Source organism: Microcaecilia unicolor, chromosome 1 (assembly GCF_901765095.1).
Source record: "Microcaecilia unicolor chromosome 1, aMicUni1.1, whole genome shotgun sequence".
NCBI lineage: Eukaryota > Metazoa > Chordata > Amphibia > Gymnophiona > Siphonopidae > Microcaecilia > Microcaecilia unicolor.
The window spans coordinates 696,099,674-696,119,335 of NC_044031.1; the positions used below are offsets into that span (position 1 = coordinate 696,099,674).

The 19,662-nt window shown below is 47.7% G+C and overlaps 1 protein-coding gene across 1 annotated transcript in view; it reads right to left on the reverse strand.

The window, feature by feature from the left end:
* Positions 1–17,680, reverse strand: part of KLF13 (Kruppel like factor 13) — a 146,499-nt gene extending 128,819 nt beyond the window's left edge. Inside the window, exon 1 of the mRNA XM_030188486.1 lies at positions 16,840–17,680. Coding sequence (XP_030044346.1) covers positions 16,840–17,371 — 532 coding nt within the window. The 5' untranslated portion in view covers positions 17,372–17,680. The remainder of the gene's footprint in view (positions 1–16,839) is intronic.
* Positions 17,681–19,662: the final 1,982 nt, after the last annotated feature.

Genomic DNA, 19,662 nt, shown 5'->3' on the forward strand with positions numbered 1-19,662 from the left:
CCTCACATGCCAGAACACCAACCGGGCACCCTAGGGGGCACTTCTAAAAATGATTAAAAATACACAAATAGCTCCCAGGTGCATAGCTCCCTTACCTTGTGTGCTGAGCCCCCCCAAACCCACTCCCCACAACTCTACACCATTACCATAGCCCTTATGGGTGAAGGGGGGCACCTACATGTGGGTACAGTGGGTTTCAGGGGGGGGGGGGTGGAAGGCTCAACACTTAGCACCACAAGTGTAACAGGTGGGGGGGGGGGATGGACCTGGGTCTGCCTGCCTGAAGTCCACTGCACCCTTTAAAAACTGCTCCAGGGACTTGCATACTGCTGTCAGGGGGCTGGGTATGACATTTGAGGCTGGCATACAGGCTGGCAAAAAAAGGTTTTAGTTTTTTAGTGTGGGAGGGGGTTGGTGACCACTGGGGGGGTAAGGGGAGGTCATCCCCCATTCCCTCCAGTGGTCATCTGGTGAGTTGGGGCACCTTTTTGAGGCTTGGTCGTGAAAATAAAAGGACCAAGTAAACCCGACGAAATACTGCTTAACGACGCTTTTTTTTTTTCCATTATCTGCGAAAGCCAGCCATCTGGTAGCTACGCCCATGCCCGCCCATGTCCAACCTTCGCTACGCCGCCGACATGCCCCCTTGAACTTTCACCAGCACGGCGACGGGAAAGCGGCGATGATGTCAAAAAAGCCGCTTTCGATTATACCAATTTTGCCGCTTTTGAGAGATCGCCGGCCATCTCCCAATTTATGTCGGAAAATGGCCGGCGATCACTTTCGAAAATAAGCCTGAAAGTCTACCACTTGGGTCAACCTCCCTACCTATCCCAATATCTTCTCCCCTACCATCCTATGCAGATCCTTCACTCCTCTCAGATCCATTTGCTCCAAGCGCCCATCCCAGCAATTCTGTCTCTCTTCTGTACATAATTGTATATTTAGCGTAGCTGGCCTTCAGCTCTGGAGCACCATTCCTCTAGCTCTTCATCTTGAAACCTCTTAAAGCTCAGCTCAAGGCTCACCTGTTTAATATGGTCTTTGTTTTTGACAGTGCCTCGCTGCCTGCTGGTTTATCTGTCTCTACGTAGTGGTGTCCTACTGCTCTTCCTTGACCTATACCCTCGCTGATCCCCTTCCTCTACCCTCTCTTTTCTTTCCTGTCATGAATGGAATATCAAGCCTAAATAAACTTGAAACATTAAACAAATAAATAAATAAATTTGTATAGGCTGGTGAAAATCATTGTATAGTAAATCAAACTTAATAGATGTATCAGGCCTATCAATCCTGGGGTTAGGAACCAAAACAGCATCATCTTCAGCTGGTCAAAGGCTGAAGATAATGGGAGAGTCTCAGTATTCTGCCCTGATCCCTCACACCTGAGGAAGAGCCCAGAGGCCAACAGTGAGGAATGGGATCTCAATGATGCTTGGGAGGAGGAAAAAGACTCCTCCGTGGTTAGACTCTTCGGAAAAGAAGAGCTCTCTGATCATATAGATCAGCTGATGACAGTACTGAAGTTGCCAGAGTATATGCATGAGATCCCTATGGTGGGAGATCCCATTTTGGCCAGCATTTCTAGACCAGCAAAATTGTTTCCACTTTACTAGGTAATCAATGATATGATCCAGGAAGCCTTGAGGGTGCTGGATGCAAGATCTCAAGCAACGAAAGCTCTCGTTAAGCTCTACCTTCTTTCTAAAACAGAGAATGAGAGGCTGTTTGCCACACCCAGAGTAAATGCCTTAGTTTCAGCAATTATTAAGCACATGACCATTGCCATGGGTGGGTGTGGGGGGGGGGGGGGGGGGGTAGATGCATAGAATGGCCTCCCGGTGGAGGTTGTGGAAATAAAGACTGTGCCAGAATTTAAGAAAGCTTAGGACAGGCACGTGGGATCCCTTAGGAAAAAGAGGAGTTAGTGGGTACTGAGGAAGGGCAGACTGGATGGGCCATTTGGCCCTTATCTGCTGTCATGTTTCTATGTTGCTACTTTTCCAGCAAATAGCTGTCTACACCAGTAGATTTCAACCCAGTCCTCAGGGATCACCTGGCCAGTCATGTTTTTAGGATATCCACAATGAATATGCATGAAGGCAGTGCATGCAAATCTGTCTCATGCATATTCCTTGTGGATATCCTGAAAGTTTGAAACCCCAACCATCCAGGTGATACCTGAGGACTGGGTTGAAAACCACTGATCTATACAAAAGCAGGTGCAAATGTCTAGGTGCTCTGCAGCAGTTTTCAAAGAGAAAATATACACATGCATTCCCTTTGAAAACGGGTGCAAAGACCACATCTAAAAGAGTGTGTGCAGATAATCGGAAATGTGTCTCACAGTGTATTGGAAGAGCTGTAACTGGTGAATGCTATTGAAAAGCAGTATCTCCATGTGGCAGAGCAGGATCACACTTTCTGAGGTCTGTGACTAACGGAAAAGATCACACTCTCCAGATACTCCAGAAACTGAAAAGGTTAGCCCTACTGCCATGTGACTGTTAATTCCTAGCAGGCCTACAGATCTCCCAGTGCCCTCAAATGTTCAAAAGCAGGTTTGACACAAAGATGCAAAAGACAACTGATCCAGTGTCAGGAGAAATGTTTGTCATTTGGAGGAGGGGAAGAAGAAAGTGAAGTTAAGGGCTGGTACCTTGCAGGGATATAAAAAGAAATTACCTTTGCACAGGAAATTCATACAGTCAGTGACCAAACTATGGGTTATTTCCTGGCAGTTGGTGCCTTGGTTAATGAGATGAAGACCCAGGAAGAAACCAAGGCATTGAAAAAGTGGTAATGCCTACCACAAAGATCATTCTTTTTATTATGAATTGTCTAGGTTAAAAACAGAGTAACATTAATACTTTGTTATAGCAACTCTTGCTTGCTTAAAGTGTCAGGCATTCTGTGAATCAGAAAACTTCATGGTTTAGCTTAATTTGCTCATTTGCTACAGCGAGTCTACTTAAGCAATTCAGAAAATCAGATGTACATTTTGAACTTATTCAGAGCTTTTTTTTCCGGAAGATACTCAGGGGTACTGAGTACCAGCACCTTTTCTACTGCCTGCCAAAATTGACCCATTATCCATCACTTTGCCCTTATCCACATTAAAGTTTCATATGCTACTGAGTTAGCTGCTGCTCCAGTCTGGCCAGGTCATTCTGTAGTTCCTCTATGTTTTTACCACTTTGAATATTTTTATGTGATCTACGGATGTGATAAATTCACACGTTGTTCACTTTTCCAGATCACTAATGATTATGTCAAACAAAACTGACTACTTAGTCCAACTCTTTGCTTTCTATCTTTTAACCAGTTGGCAGGCCAGACTTTTTGCATTTCCTAAAGAACATTTCATGAGAAACTATCTCAAATGCCTTCTGAAAAGTCAATCAGTTCTCCTTATTCACACCTTCAAAAATTTTGAATAAATAGTTGGGCACAACCTCCCTTTTCTAAATCTATCCTACTTCTTTCCCATTAAGTCAGGTTTATCTATATGGCCAGTAACGTTTGGTTCTTAATAACAACTTCCACTAACGCTTTGCTTCGCCTTTACCTAATGAAGACAGCACAGTTGTTGAATGCCACTTGGAAATGTGTTAAGTTAGTCCAATAAAACAGTATCACATACTAAACTTATTTCTATATCAAGAGAAATGCTAGCCCAGTTTAAAATAGAACCCATTGGAGATATAGAATTAAAATACAGCATTATGCTATACTCTTGGCCATAGGAATAGTTTTGGGTTGGATATCAGGGATGATACCAGCTGAGAAGGACCCCCTCCTGTCACGGATTCAAGAAAAAACGTGAGCTCTTGGGCTGCTGCCGACGAACAGCAGCAGCAGGCGAACCTTCCAACCAGGACTGGACTAAACAGGCAGGACTGGAACAGACTAGAAGTACAATAAGCACACAAGCAGAAACGGGGTACACAGGAACTAATCTTGGCTAGGTAGGACTGGAACAGACTAGAGAACAGGGTACACAGGAACTGAGCTTGACTAGGCAGTACTGGAACAGATTAGAATTGCAAGAAACAGGCAGGAATGGGGTACACAAGAGCAGAGCCAAGGAAAGCTGGAGGAAGGGCACTCAAAAGGGCTGCAGTGCCAAACTTGAACCCATGCACACCACAGCCTTCTCATACGGGCAGCAAGGCTAAACTGGAACCCACGCACAATGGCAGAAGGAAAAAGAGAAGGTACATACACACAGGCAGAAGCAGACTAGGCAGAACTCTAGGCAAGGCAGACTAGGCAGAAATCTTGGCAAGACAGACTAGGCAGAACATAAGGCTGGGCCACACGACCACAAGGGTAGAAGCAAGCCACACAGAAGTGCAAGGCCGTGACACACAGCTACTCAGAATCAAAGAACAGAACAAACAGAGAATAACCAAGACAGAAATGCTAACCCTAGCACAGAGACAGAAAAGAACCATAGCAGAAGTGCCACACAGGCACACTAACTAACAAAAGAAACTAGGCAGGAGTGCCCACACCGGCACACAGGCTAGGAAACTAGGCAGAAGTGCTACTCAAGCATACCGACAAACCTGGAGACCTTTGGCATTGCAAAGGCCCTGAATGAATGTCCTCACCTTCCTTATGAGGGCCTTCACTGATGATGTCATGAATACAGGAAAGAGGCTTGAAACACATAGAGAGGCATAATCGAAAGGGACGCCCAAGTTTTGCTAAGGACGCCCTCACAAAACGTCCGGTGGAGGGACGGGGAAACCCGTATTATCAAAACAAGATGGACGTCCATCTTTCGTTTTGATAATACGGTCGGGGACGCCCAAATCTTGACATTTAGGTCATCCTTAGAGATGGGTGTCCCTGGACTTGGTCGTTTCTGATTTTTGGCGATAATGGAAACCAAGGACGCCCATCTCAGAAATGACCAAATGCAAGCCCTTTGGTCATGGGAGGAGCCAGCATTCGTAGTGCACTGGTCCCCCTGACATGCCAGGACACCAACCGGGCACCCTAGGGGGCACTGCAGTGGAGTTCATAAATTGCTCCCAGGTACACAGCTCCCTTACTTTGTGTGCTGAGCCCCCCCCCCCCAAACCCCACTACCCACAACTGTGCACCACTACCATAGCCCTTACAGGCTAGATGTGGGTACAGTGGGTTCATGGCGGGTTTTGGAGGGCTCACATTTACCAACACAAGTGTCACAGGTAGGGGGGGATGGGCCTGGGTCTGCCTGCCTAAAGAGCACTGCACCCACTAAAACTGCTCCAGGGACCTGCATACTGCTGTGATGGACCTGAGTATGACATTTGAAGCTGGAACAAAATATTTTGAAAGATTTTTGAGGGTGGGAGGGGGTTAGTGACCACTGGGGGAGTAAGGGGAAGTGATCCTCGATTCTCTCCGGTGGTCATCTGATCAGTTCGGGCACCTTTTTGTGGCTTGGTCGTAAGAAAAACAGAACCAGGTAAAATTGTTCAAGTGCTCGTCAGGGTGTTGGGTCGAGGATGCCCATGTGTTAGGCACACCTAAGTCCCGCCTTCGCTACGCCTCCGACACGCCCCCGTGAACTTTGGTCGTCCTCGCAATGGAAAGCAGTTGGGGACGCCCAAAATCGGCTTTCGATTATGTCAATTTTGCGACCCTGTGAGAACGCCCATCTTCTGATTTGTGTTGAAAGATGGGCGTCCTTCTCTTTCGAAAATGAGCCTGATAGAATACCAGAGTGAGGCTTGAAACACAGAAGTGGTAGCAGAGGCAACAATGCAAGGAAAAACAGACTGGAGCCACTTCTGAAGCTGACCACTGGAAGACAAGGTGAGTTCAAAAGTGGGGTCACAACCACAGTCATGACAAATGCACTCTTCAACCCTCATGATGTTATGGCTGGCCCCCCTTCTGAGCAACAGGACTTGGCAAATCATATCTCTGTGCTGCATTCAGATTTTTGCCACTCTAGGCACATGCCTGCACAGCCAAACACAAGCACTGCCCCATATGTATGATCTCCTCCAGAGCCACCCAACCAGTTATGTATCTACCAATGAGCAAGCCCAGCATAATGCACAGGGCCACACAATAGTAGGGTCTGCCTGCAGTTGACCCCCCCCCCCCCCACTACCCACACAGTTCTAGCTTCTCTCTCTTCCTCTGCCCTCCCAATGAGCTGTGGGTCCATCATCTCTCTCAGCCCCCCCCCCCGCTCCATCCAAAGATGAGCAGGTGACCAGCAGAGGCAGCAATGAAACATGCTGGCTCTGGCTGACCCACCAGTGCATTTCCTCTAGTCCCATCTCTCTAATGTAACTTCCTGTGGGTAGGATGACATACTGGAAAGGCAATGGCAGGGGAGGGAGAGGTGGAGAGATGCTGAACCTGTGCAGGGGGGCAGAGGACAGAAGTGAGTGAGAGAGAGAGAGACCCAGAGCAAAGGGGAGTGGGAGAGATGCTAGACCAATATATATTTATTGCATTTGTATCCCACATTTTCCCACCTATTTGCAGGCTCAATGTGGCTGACATAGTTTTGTTAAATTACATTGTGGCTTACATAGTTTTAATAACATTGTCATTTCAGTTTGTCGAGTACAGTTAGTGAAGTGTGGCGATTAAGTAAAGGAGTAGAAAGGAAAGAAGAGAGTGATTAGGATAGTTATGTACGGTGGGAGTTCATAATTGCGTGGATTGATGAGGTGGTTCGGTAAGGCTATAGGTTCTCATTGTAAGCCTTGTTGAAGAAAAATGTTTTCAAAGATTTTCGAAAGCTTTTTGTTTCGTTGATTGTTTTTAAGTCTGTAGGCAATGCATTCCATAACTGCGTGCCCATGTAAGAGAAGGTGGAGGCATGCATCAGCTTGTATTTAAGTCCTTTGCAGCTGGGATAATGCAGGTTGAGAAATTTGCGGGATGATCTTGTGGCGTTTCTGGGAGGTAGGTCCACCAGGTTTAAAATGTTTATTGGGGCGTCTGCGTGAATGATTTTGTGAACAATCGTGCATATCTTGAACGCAACAGAGGAAGGGAGAGAGAAATGCTAGACCATATGGGTGTTGGGGATGGTGCTGGTGGAAGGGAAGAGATAGGGGAGAAGATGGACATTGGGAAGGACAGGGCATTGAGGAAACATAGGGATACAATGGGAGGGAACATGCTGGATACATGAGACAGGACAGGAACATAGAGGGGGAATGTTGGACAGAGTAAGATAAAGAACACAGAGGAGAGATGCTAACATGGGTGGAGGATAGGGACACTGAAAGGGCAGATGCTGAACATGGGGGGAGTATAGGGTCAGGGACATAGAGGGAGATGCTGGATAGGATAGAAACATAGAGGAAAGATGGATGCTGAGCACAGAAAGAGAAGAAATATCAAAAAGACAGGAGACCTTGGTATGAGAGTTAAGAAAAAAAAACAGAAAAAAGACACTGGGACCAAAGTAATGCTGAGACAAAAAAGTAGAAAAAAGGGTTTTTTTCTGCATTTGTTAATTGCAATATGTTAGCTTTGGGAAATGTGCATCTCTAACAACTTGCTTTTCACTGTCTATTTATATTACTATGACAGGTTTTCTATAGGTCAGGAATGTGTTTGCTTTTTGCAGGGTTCGTTTACTGGAGCTCTGAAGGGATTCCTCCTCCCAGAATCCACTACCTTGGGAGAGGTGGTGTTATAGGGGGTTCCATTCAGTCCCAGCTATACCACTACCCACGATGCACATGATCCTCAGAATCCCTTTTATCCACACATGACATCCACCATCGCTCACCATGTCCTCCTCATGCATGGGCTGACCAGGAAGAGTGTGAAGTTGGCTCCCTCCAGTCCACCTGACTGCAGCTGGTCCATGTCTGTGCACTAGTGACTCTGAGGCATATGTGCACAATCATAGCCCTGACTTGACTGGCCTGTTTTGTGTGCTCATCCTCACCTTGACTGACAAGGAAGTCTGATTCATGATGAGAAAGGAGGACCCAGCATCCCACAATCATGTCTGCAGCAACAACTGTTGTGTTGTGCTGTGTGTTACTGTTGTGGCTGCAGTGCCTCAGCCATCCACCACCTCCCTCCAGCCCAGTTTAAAGCTGCACCCACCTCCACCCCATCTCTAAACAAGCACACAAATGCCCTCTTTATCTGCCTTAAACCTCTGTTGTACATAGCCAGCCTGGCCAGATGAAAAACAGACAATAGCTCCATTTCTTTTTTTTGGAATGTCCTTCCTATTGAATTGAAAATGAAGGCAAACTATTTGACTTTTCAGAAAGAAAAAAAAACTCAAAACCTGGTCGTTTAGTCATTTGCCAGGGGACTAATCTAGGTCTCATGATTTGTGATTTGCTGCTTTGTGATTATGGTTCTTAAAGAACGTTTTCATTCATTTTGGGTTTATTGGAATTCTTAGGCATATTTCACATCAGTGATACTGCAAGCAATGCTAAGTGCAGGGATACAGCATGAGAAAAGGAGACAGCAGCTGAAGTAGTGCAACAGGTAGAGGGACTCCTGGTCCCACCTGCTGAAAAAGAAGAGACAGCAGAGATTTTGCAGGCTGGTGAGAAATGTTAGCAGTGCAGGTCCAAAGCTGCTACCCCTGCAGGACAGGCTGGCATGAAGAGGCTGTGGTGTGGACCCCAAGCCTCAGCCATTGTGGAAGAGAAAGCTGGTGTGAAGAGGCAGTGGTGCATATCCCAGGTCGCTACCACTGCAGAAGAGGATGCTGGTAGAAAAAAACCTGCAGCATGGACCCCAAGCCACTATCACCATAGAAGAGGAGGCTGGCATGAAGAGGCCATAGAATGGATCCCAAATCACTTTCTGTGGTACAACCAAAGCAGCTCTTTGTGACTCTGGGCAAGCCACTTAACCCTCCATTGCCCAGGTACAAAATAAATACCCGTATATAATATGTAAGCTGCTTTGACTGTAAGCACAGAAAGGTTGCATATCAAATCCTACTCCCTTTCCCAATTTACATACATTAGATGCAGGTACTTTCTCTGTCCCTAGCGGGCTCACAATGTAAGCATGTTTTTGTACCTGGGACAACAGAGGGTTAAATGGCTTGCCCAGGGTCACAAGGAGCTGTAGTGTGAATCAAACCTTCTTCACCAGACAGGGCCCCGATGTACAAAGGCAGCCGTATCGCTAAAATTTAGCGAATCGCTAACAGCCAGCATTGCACAAAGGGGATTGCATGCAAATGAGCTGCATGGATCCCCCTTTGTGCATCCTTGCTGTTTGTGAGTTTGAGCTGTCAAATGAATTTGACACTGCTGTCAAATCCATTTGACAGCTCTGATGCACTGGACTACCACTGTTACCCAGGTGGTCCAGTGGACCCTGACACCCCCAAAATCTTTTTTTAAACTTTCCCTGGTGGTCCAGTGGACCACAACCCCCCGTGACCCTGGAACCTTTTAAAACATTTTCTCTGGTGGTCTGGTGGACCAAACCTCTTCCCCTGCACAAGCACACACTCCCCTCCCTTCCTCCCACACCCGACCCACACCTCCGCCCCATCCTGTCCCTTACAACAAGGTGGAGGCAGGAGGGCAAGTGCAAAGGCTCCCCCCTCCTGCCTCAGGCCTGCCCGGAACAAAATGGTGGCACCCAGGCCCTGCCCAGTGCATTCTGGGATGCACTGGGCAGGGCTAAACAACATAGGAGTTTTTTTCCCTTATATGGTGGCTAGCCCTGCCCAGTGCATCCCAGAATGCACTGGGCAGGGCCTGGGCGCTGCATTTTGTTCCAGGCAGGCCCGAAGCAGGAGGTGGGAGCTGTTGCTCCTGCCCTCCTGCCTCCACCTTGTTGTAAGGTACAGCGAGGGGCAGGGGTGTGGGTCCGGTGTGGAAGGGAGGGGGTGTGCCTACGCAGGGGAACAGGTTTGGTCACCTGCACAGGGGAAGGGGTTTGGTCCACCAGACCACCAGGGAAAACTTTTTAAAAGGTTCCGGGGTCACAGGGGTGGGGTGGGGGGTTTAATTTTTAAAAAGAATTGGGGGGGTGCCGGGAGGTGCTTGTGCTTCTCTCCTCTTCGACAGCTCCAGAGCAGCCGAAAAATTTCCTTGTTAAAGCAGGGCTGCTCTGGAACTGTGCATCCCGTGGAACACACATTTGATTACAAATGAGCTCATTAGAATACTAATGAGCTCACTGTAATACATTTGCATGGGGTCTTGATGGCTGCTAACGGTACACGTTTGAGCCATGGAAAACCCCTTTGTGCATTCCTAGCTATCTAAACATTTGCTTTAGACTGGCTAGAACCAGTCTAAAGCAAACGTTAATAGCAAGGTAAGCTTTGTGCATCTGGGCCCGAGTAAATTCTTCTCAGCAAAAAGGTTGAAAATGCAGTGTGACAGAGTACTAATAGAAAAAAGTGGAGGAAAAAGCCTCAGAACCCTGTTGAGAGCTGCATCTATGCTCAGTCGACTTGAAAGGGTAGTCACCTCATTGGCTAAAAAACCTCCAACCTCCACTAAGTAAACACAATTTATAATTTTTAATGTTTTAAATCATAATCTTGCTACAAAGACTTAAATAGAAAAGCAAAAAAACTTCTTAGTCCTACCAATGGTGTCCAGCGTTTCGCTCAAAGCTGCATCAGGATAATAAAGGTCCAAAGATCAGTGTCACACTTAAAACTATTTGCAAAATTATAAATTAAAAATTGTGTGGAGGTTGGAGTTTTTAAGCGATGAGGCGACTACTCTTTCAAGTCGACTGAGTATAGATGCAACTCTTAATGGGGTTCGGAGGCTTTTTCTTCCACTTTTTGCTATTAGTACTCTGTTACACTGCATTTTCAGCCTTATTGCTGAGAATTTATGCTGCATGGTGGGGTTATTAGCTAACAAGATGGTTCCCTACCTCCCTATTTATTTATTTATTTATTTATTTATTTATTTATTTATTATAATCAAATCTTCTTTCCCAGGTTCTCAGGCCACTAAACTAACCATTAGGCGACTCCTCGACTCCCTTCACAATCACCATCAGCAGAGGAGAAAGGAGGAGACTAACAGGCAGATGATCAAAAGCCCCCCCGTGCTGTTCCAAACAGCGCTCTAAAATAGCGCTGAAACAGCGCGGGGCGCTATCAGACCTATGATCAGAGATAATGCATGCAAATTTAAGCAGCGCAATTATCTCTGATCATGGGGTAGAAGTGCGGGAGAATTGTGCCTGAGCATGCACTCAGCACAATCCTCCCGCACTTGTTTGACAGGTCTGGGCTGTCAAAAGCCCAAACCTGTCAAACACAGGGGCTGGAGGTCCATAGGACTGCCAGGACCTGACTACCCCTGCCCCGAGGAACGGGCCCTGGAGGTCCGGCGGACCTCTGGTCCCCCCTCCATGTTCAGGGAGGGCTGGAGATCCAGTGGGTCTCCAGCCCCCCCCAATCCCCCAGCAAATGGTCCCTGGTGGTCCAGTGGGCGCCGACCAAGGCCCCCCCCCCCCCCAGCGACAGGGGGGCTGGAGGTCCGCTGGACCGCCAGTCCCCCTCCCCAACCCAACACCCAGCATTGGCAAGGGTCCCTGTGTGATGGTGTCACTCCATCCACCGCCCGCCCTCCCTCTCTCTCTGCCCGCCCACCCCCCTACCTTGGTTGGAGGAGGGACACAGCCTGCCTCCCTCCTCTTCCTTTGACACCGCAAATGGCGGCGCCCAGCCCTGCCCACTGCAAACCCTAAATCGGAATCTTTAAATCAGAAGATGGATGTCCTCAACTGCCCTGTTGCAGGGACGGCCAAATTTCAAGGGGGTGTCAGAGGTATAGCGACGGGGCAGTTGAGGACATCCAAAATTTGGACATTTCTGTGACGGGGCAGTTGAGGACGTCCAAAATTGGATGTTTCTATGAGAAAGATGTCTTTCTCATAGAAACATCCAATTTTGGATGTCCTTAACTGCCCATTGCAGAAACTTCCAAAATGTGGACGTCCTCAACTGCCCCGTCACAGAAACGTCCAAATTTTGGACGTCCTCAACTGCCCTCGCTGTCAGGTTTGCTGTAGGGGGAATGGGGGCCTGCCAGCAGGCAAATGCATGCTGGACAGGGCTCACCATTCCTCCCCAATGATCTGCAAACCCTAACGCCAGCTTGGAGCTGGCGTAGGGTTTGTCGTGGCCAGCAACCCAATCTTTGGAGCGCTGGACACTGATCATTGGGGATGAATGCATTAAACGCTGATTAGCATGCATTTGCAAGCTACTTGTGCTAAAAGCCCTATTTAGCATGCATTTTCATGCTAATCATGGGGCGGTAGCAAACGCCAGCGCTAGTATGGCGCTAACAGCCTCTAGAGCCGGCGTTTGCTTTTGATCATCTGCCTGTAGGAGCTGTAGATGTGCTGGTGAACTAAAGGGCAGATGATCAAAAGCCCCACACTGTTCCAAACAGCACTCTAAAAATAGCGCTGGAACAGCAAATTTAAGCACACAATTCTCTCTGATCATGGGGTAGAAATGCGGGAAATCCTCCCCCACTTGTTTGACAGATCTGGGCTGTCTAAAGCGAAATGGTCCCCCCGACCACCCCCCTCCCCCAACACAGGTTCAGGGAGGGCTGCAGATCCGGTGGGTCTCCAGCCCCCATAACCCCCCCCCCCAACGTTCATAAGAAGTCCCTGGTGGCCCAGTGGGCTGCGGTCAATGCCCCCACTCCCTACCTTAGATTGGAGGAGGGAGGTGGCCTCCCTCCTCTTCTTTTGGCGCCGCCTGCAAAATGGCGGTGCCCAGCCCTGCCTAGTGTATCCTGGGATGCACTGTACGGAGGTGTGAAGCCCCGTATCCTGGGATGTGCTGGGCAGGGGTTTGAAGCCCCATTCAGCGCATCCCAGGATACACTGGGCAGGGCTGGGTGCCGCCATTTTGCAGGCGGTGCCGAAGGAAGAGGAGGGAGGCTACCTCACTCCTCCAACCTAAGGAAGGGGGATGGGGGGATTGACCGCTGCCCACAGGGCCACCAGGGACTTCTTACAATGTTGGGTGGGTTGGGGGGGGCTGGAGACCCACCGGTTCTCCAGCCCCCCTGAACCTGTGTTGGGGAGGGAGTCAGGGGGACCAGAGGTCCATCAGACCTCCAGCCCCCCTGTCGCTGGGGGGGGGGGGTCATCGGTCGGGTTGTCACAGGGGGGTCATCTGTCCGGTCATCGGCTCCTACGGGGGATTGCTGCATTAGGGGAATGAAGGCCTGCTAGCATGCAAATGCATGCTGGACAGGGCTCACCATTTCTCCCCAATGGTCTGCAAACCCTAACATCAGCTCCGAGCTGGCATAGGGTTTGCCACAGCCAGCGAGCCAATCTTTGGCGCACTGGTCACTGATCATTGGGAATGAATAGGTTTAGCATGCATTTGCATGCTACTTGCACTAAGAGCCCTGTTTTGCAGGCATTTGAATGCTAGTTTATTTTATTTTTTTTTTATTTATTGCATTTGTATCCCACATTCCCCCACCTATTTGCAGGCTCAATGTGGCTTACATAGATTTGAAACATTGTCATTACAGGATATCAGATACAATTATTAATGTGTAATGTGTAGTTGTGTTCAGAGCCTGCAAGCGCGTTGTTTCACGTGCTCGGGGGCTATGATCATGGGGTGGTAGCAAACGCAGGAGCTAGTATGGCACTAACAGCCTCTAGCACCTGCGTTTGCTTCTGATCATCGCCCCATGAAAGAGTATGCAAGGGACGGAAGGGTGAGAGATGAGAGGGAGGGAGAGCAGAAAGAAAGAAAGAGGGAAAGGGGAAAAGGGTAGGGAGAATGGACTAGCCAAATCACAGTCCCCTACTACAGCCAATCATATTTCTGCACAGCACTTATTCAGCTTCCAGCCTAGCACTGGGAATCAGTACTAAGCATCACCCCTTGCCCCTTTCCCTTGACAAATGTATCCTCTCAATCCAGCTGCATCCAAGTCCCAACATCCCCTCCCTCCCTCCTACCTACCCACCAGTGACCTCCTTCTGTCCCATCCATAGCCACAGGGCCAGTGGTAACTTTCTTTAAAAAAATGGGTACCAGACCAAGGTCAACAGGGGGGTGGGCCCACCGTCCACTCCAGCTGCAATGGGGAAAAGGCAGCAAGTTCAAAAAAGTTCCAGCTCAGGGACCTGGAATGACCTGACAGAAAATTACCAGTGCCCAGGCTTTTCTTATAGCTGCTGCCAAATCCTCTGTTGATCTTCCCATTCTTTGCCTGCTGACTCATTTAGTAAACAAACCCTTTAAGCTAGCAGTGGAGGTGGGGGCAAGGGTGGGGGGGGGGGGGAGGCAATGGTGGTTGCAGGGGGAAGGCAGAAGCCACACAATAGCAGTTTGGGTGCTATACCATTCTTAGGACTCTGAATCTGTGTGTCCCAAGTGTCCTGAATCTGCCAGTGCTCTGTTATTCCTGGTTCACAGTCGCAGTTCCTGGAACAGCTATTCCCTTCTGACACTGCACCAGTCTCAATAAGTGTGATTCAAATGGTGCTGTTTTCCCAAGACAAACCACTCACTAAGAGATGCATAGTGTGGGAAGCTAGATGAGGGACTAGCTGGAGGCTGAGAATAGCTAACAAACTTGGGAGTCTATCTGGCTGGTGAATGGGGTGTGGCTAACAGGAGGGTGGGGGGACCTGGCTAACTAGCTGGGAAAAGGAAGGAGCATGCTATTTAGCTTTGGATTGGGAGCAGGGCTGCTGGGGCATGGGGGCCAGCTGGCTGCTGGTCAGCAGGGCAGTAGGGACACTAGCGGGCTGAGGGGTGAAAAGGGCTAGTTGGCTTGCAGAAAATTGGGGGCTAGTTGACAAACTGGAGAATGTGGTGGAGGGCTGACTGGAAGGTACAGGAGAATATGACTGTTGAGTTTAGTTACAACAGCTTGAACACCTATACACAGAACTGGCCCTAGGAATGGACAAAGTGTCTGAATATTGTCTGCCTGAATGGTACAGGCACTTTTTGATAGAGACAGCAGAAAGAACCAAAAAAGTCTGAATCTTTGGAACGAGATTCTCCTCCCAGGGTGCCTATAGACAGGGACCCTGAATTTTGAATAGCTAGCAACATCTCTAATGGGAGGGGGTATGTAGGGAGTGAGGGGCCCTAACTATATTAACTCTGCTTTTACCTGGTCTCTTTGCATGTAAACTTCAGAGTTCCACCCATTTTAGCCCCCTATCAACACCTCCAGGCTCTGTTAGCTCTGTCTGTCGCTGGCCAAATCAACTCACCAGGGAGTGGAGGATACTTGAGAGCTAGCAGCACCAAAGGGAATAATACACCACGTGGCAGTGTACTCTATAACAAAGAGGCTGCTGTCAGGTTCTCTCCCCAGTGCAGGGCATGCACAAAGTTTTAAGCCTGTCTTCGTCCCCCTTTATTAATTTTGTCTCCTGGCAGCTCACCCCACCCCTTTCTCCTTAAATTACAATAGATCTGCTAGAAAGTAAGGACAGTAAATGATTCGAAACAATTCTACAGACAATACAATAACAACTAGGCATTTGCTGTAAACAGCCACACCCACCTAATACTAATTTTATTTGTACTTTCTACACAGACTGTGCATTATGTAGTGTAAATTATTCTGGTTGAAAAACTGATTTGTATTTCGTTTATCTCAATTTGTAGTGGGCGTTAAGGGTCCCCCCCACCCACATACCCCCAATTGTATTTGCTATCGGAACTATAATTCAGTTACACAGTACATCCCGTCTGCAAAACAATGTTTGAAGAAATCAGTGGGTAGGTGGCTGACCGAAAGCACATTAAGGACAGCTAGTACCTTTCGAATTAAAAAAAAAAAAAAGGAAGAAGAAAGACCCCCCCCCCCATCTGTAACTCAGAGAGATAGCGTAAACAGCTTTTTCAGTACCAGCCCCACACCCTATGCCGAGTTGATAGGGAAGGTTCATTGAGTTCGTCTGACCACGCCCATGCCTTGGAAGCCATGCAACAGGAGTGGGGTGGGGGGAAAAGCTTTATGTGATAATCTGTGTATTAATTTCCGTTCTTTCTTACCCCCTTGGCCATTGCATGAGCTGATGGCTATCTCCAAGATGTTTTCTCACGACTACTGTCGTGCTTGGGCCAAGAAAACTACAATAACAGAGCCCAGGGCGGGACGTAGAAGCAACAAGATTACTCCCCGCCGGCCGGCCCTTTCGGGGCACCTTACATTTTGTCATGTTCTAATTTATAATACCGCAGCAGACGACGTAAGGAAAGTAAAACTACTGTTTCATATCCGATCAGTTTTTAGATAGGGAGATGCAGATAGAAAGCAAGCATTGGAAATTTTCTTTTAGCCTTCTACTTGAAGCAAAGAAATAAACAGATGACTGCTTATAATACAACCATAGAGTCCTGCCTGCAAAAACTGTTCCAACACTTAGCTTTAAGAAAAGGACTCTAGCCCGATCCTTCGCCAAACGATTGTTATACAACCAGTGAGCTATCTACTTTTTTTTTTTTAGTTATTTACGTACAAGTTGTCACTGCAGGTGGAAGCTACTAGTTATCATAACTAAACCTTAAATGTGCTTCTTCGATTTGTGTAAGTATTTTAGTCTGTAGATCGTGAAAAGTGTTGAGAGCCAGACAAAGTGGGTGGAGCCCTAATGAAAGCCGTGTGGGCACAGAATCTGACTGTACTTAATCTTACAATGACAATGACTGCTGTATGCGTCATCATACTACGGTTACATTTATAATTGTATTTACGCGTTTGCTTGGACTAATCTGAAATCTAAATAAATGCTGTTCAAATAAAAAGTTTGGATCGTGAAGTAAAAGTGTACGTGAAACAGAGGCCACCTCGTTTTGTGTAATTCGGCAAAACTGACCTGTATGTGTCCTTAGATGAGCTTTGAGATGGGAGGATTTTCCATAAACTTTTGCACAACCTGCAAAGTGGCATTTGTGTTTTTTCTGGGGTAACTCGGAGTCAGATCTGTTCCTCTCACGTCTGATTCTTTGTTTGGGGCTTGACTCGGTTAGCCAAGCTGTTTTTTCTCCACATGTGCCGGTCATGGAGACACTTGCATCCCCATCATCATCTCTAGAGGAAGGAGGAGGGCTTGATTTTTCGCTTTCTGCAAGCTTCTTTTCTGGTTTTCCCGTCTGGAGGAAAGAGTTTGGGACGTGTTGGTTTAAATCTGCTAAAATGCTAGCCACCATAAACAGAGATGCGTTGTCTTTCACAGTCTCTTTCAGGTCTTTCCTTTCTTCTACGATCGGTGGCGGTGGAAGATCTGAGGGGGCTTTTGCTTCAAGTTTGTTTCCTGTTTCCTTCTTTGGATTATGGACAATAGCACGACTGGACATGGAAACAAGGCACTCGGCTGCAAAATGATCCACGCATGCTGCTGTTGCCATTTCTCAAAGTTTACTCTTTCCCTGTATATCAATTATCTGCCTGTGTATGCTGGAGGGTGCTTTTCCTTTTCAGAGACCCTACCGTAGGATAGCTGGTAAACAGATACACAAAAATGCATTTGTCATAAAAGTCACACCCAAGTTGTAGTAAAAAAGAGAGGCATTTTAGATCCAGAGCATAAAAGGAAATTCCAGTATTGAGAACTCGTGCGCATCCGGCTTTAAAAATATTACAGGCACCAATCCTAACATATAAAAAAAATCTTTAAAAAAAATCCCGCGGGGGGAAAAGCATTTCCACCCCTTTCATTGCATTGTGACAGTAGAATAAGCTTTCCCAGTCATTGCACTCCGGACGCGTTTCAGTCCCACGTGGGGGTGTGGTCTTGGAAAACATCTGTGCGTGACGTCGCCGAGAAGCCACATCCTGGCCCCAGCAGCAGGTTCGTCTTCGGCTGCAGAGCAGCAGCAGCAGCAGCAGCGCCTGAGCTGGCAAATGAAAGCAAGCAAACAGTACACTGCAAGCGCAAGCCCAAGCCAAATGGACAGTCCAAAAAAAAAAAAAAAATTCATTCGTTCAGAGGCGCCACGCCCGTTAGGCGGTAGGGCCGGGAATCCCGGGATATCTTAATGGGGTGATTTTCAAAGAACATCCCTCTTCCAAAAATAAAGGCTTCAATGCACCATTCTCTCTCTCTCTCTCTCTCTGATGCGATCAGACTTGGCAAGTGCCCCGCATTCCTGCTCACATGTTCTTCCTGCATGCATGTGGGTACAGGCAGGGGAGAAAAAGAAGACGACACACTCGGAACCCAGCAGCCAGGAGGATCAGAGAAGGGAAGTCTACCGAGAGCATCACTGGGAAACTACTACGTGTCCCCCCCCCCCCCCTCAAGACAGGGAATGTCAAGGGAGGAACACAGGGGTGGATGGGGATCAATTGCTGAAGGATAGGAAGTTGGCAGGGGTGAGTGAAGGATTGCTGGAGGGGAGAGGGAGAGGTTACAGATTAGTTACTGGGTGTGCTGAAGGGGGTAAGGGATACTTTCCTCCTGTGGTAGGGTGAGAGATAGAGACCTGCATGGGAATGGGGTTCACTGGAATCCCCTCTAAGGATACAGGGCTCCCACGGGATGGAAGCAGTTCTTATGGGGTTTCCATGGGACGGAAGCGGTTTCTGCAGGGTTCCTGTGGATGTGTAAGTTGCACCTGCGACAGCCTCTCACCTACCAAGTACCAAGTTCTTTGAGTGTCACCTCCTCCTCCTTGCTTTAACAGCACATATGTGGAAAGTCTTCCATTAATCCTTTCTGCTCCTAGGCTGATACAAAGGCCTCAGCTCTGATACAGGCACAAGCATCATAGGTCACCTGACCTACTGGCGCATGCATGTGGCGACCTCTCATCATGCAGTACCAGCCAATCAGAGACGAGTCACATATGTGCACCAGAGTGTTCCAATCGCCCATTCTCTCCTTGCCCGCAGTGCTGTGGCTTGAACCCAGACAGAGACAGAGAGCCAACCAGAATTTTTCTTTAGGTACCATTACATTCTTACAGAGACGGGTGGGGATGGGTTAAATTCTTGTGGGGAGCAAGAATTCTTGTGGGGACTGGTAAGATTCCAGCGGGGATGGAGGGGGACAGGTTAGATTTCTGTCCTTGTGCAACTCTCTAGTCAGAGAGAAATTGCTTTGGCGTGGGATGTCGTTTCCTTTTGGGTGGGGGGAGGTTAAGAAGATGGTAAAGAATTCAAACTGCAGTCAACCGGGCTGACACAATTTCTTTAGTTTTGGCAAGGAGTCTTTGTCTTAGTGTTCTGTACAGGGATCTAATTTAAAACAAGGGCCTGTCAGATTCATTTGTGTAAATAAGGAAAAGAACATGGGGAGCACTGAGAATGGAGGCATGAGCTGAAAAGTATCCTGCTTAAAAACTGCATCCTTTTTGCAGCTCTGCACAATGCTCAGCACATATATAGGATAATTTTATAAAGGATTTTAAACAGTGACTGTAAATGTGCTGAAAATAATGTGTATACTGACATGTTTCTGGGGCTTTAATTTGGACAGAGCAGAGGCAGAACTGCACTGTAGGTCATATTTCATAAAATATGCAATTAGATGTGTGGAGTATTTTGTACACACACCTTCAGAGCAGGTGTAATTTTGTGCATGATAATTTGCATGCTACTGGTTTTGATTCCAGGTGCATATTTTATAAAGGTACGTAGGTGCCAGTGTTGTCTTTGTAAAATAGGTATCTTTTTGGACTTTTTCACGTATGCAACC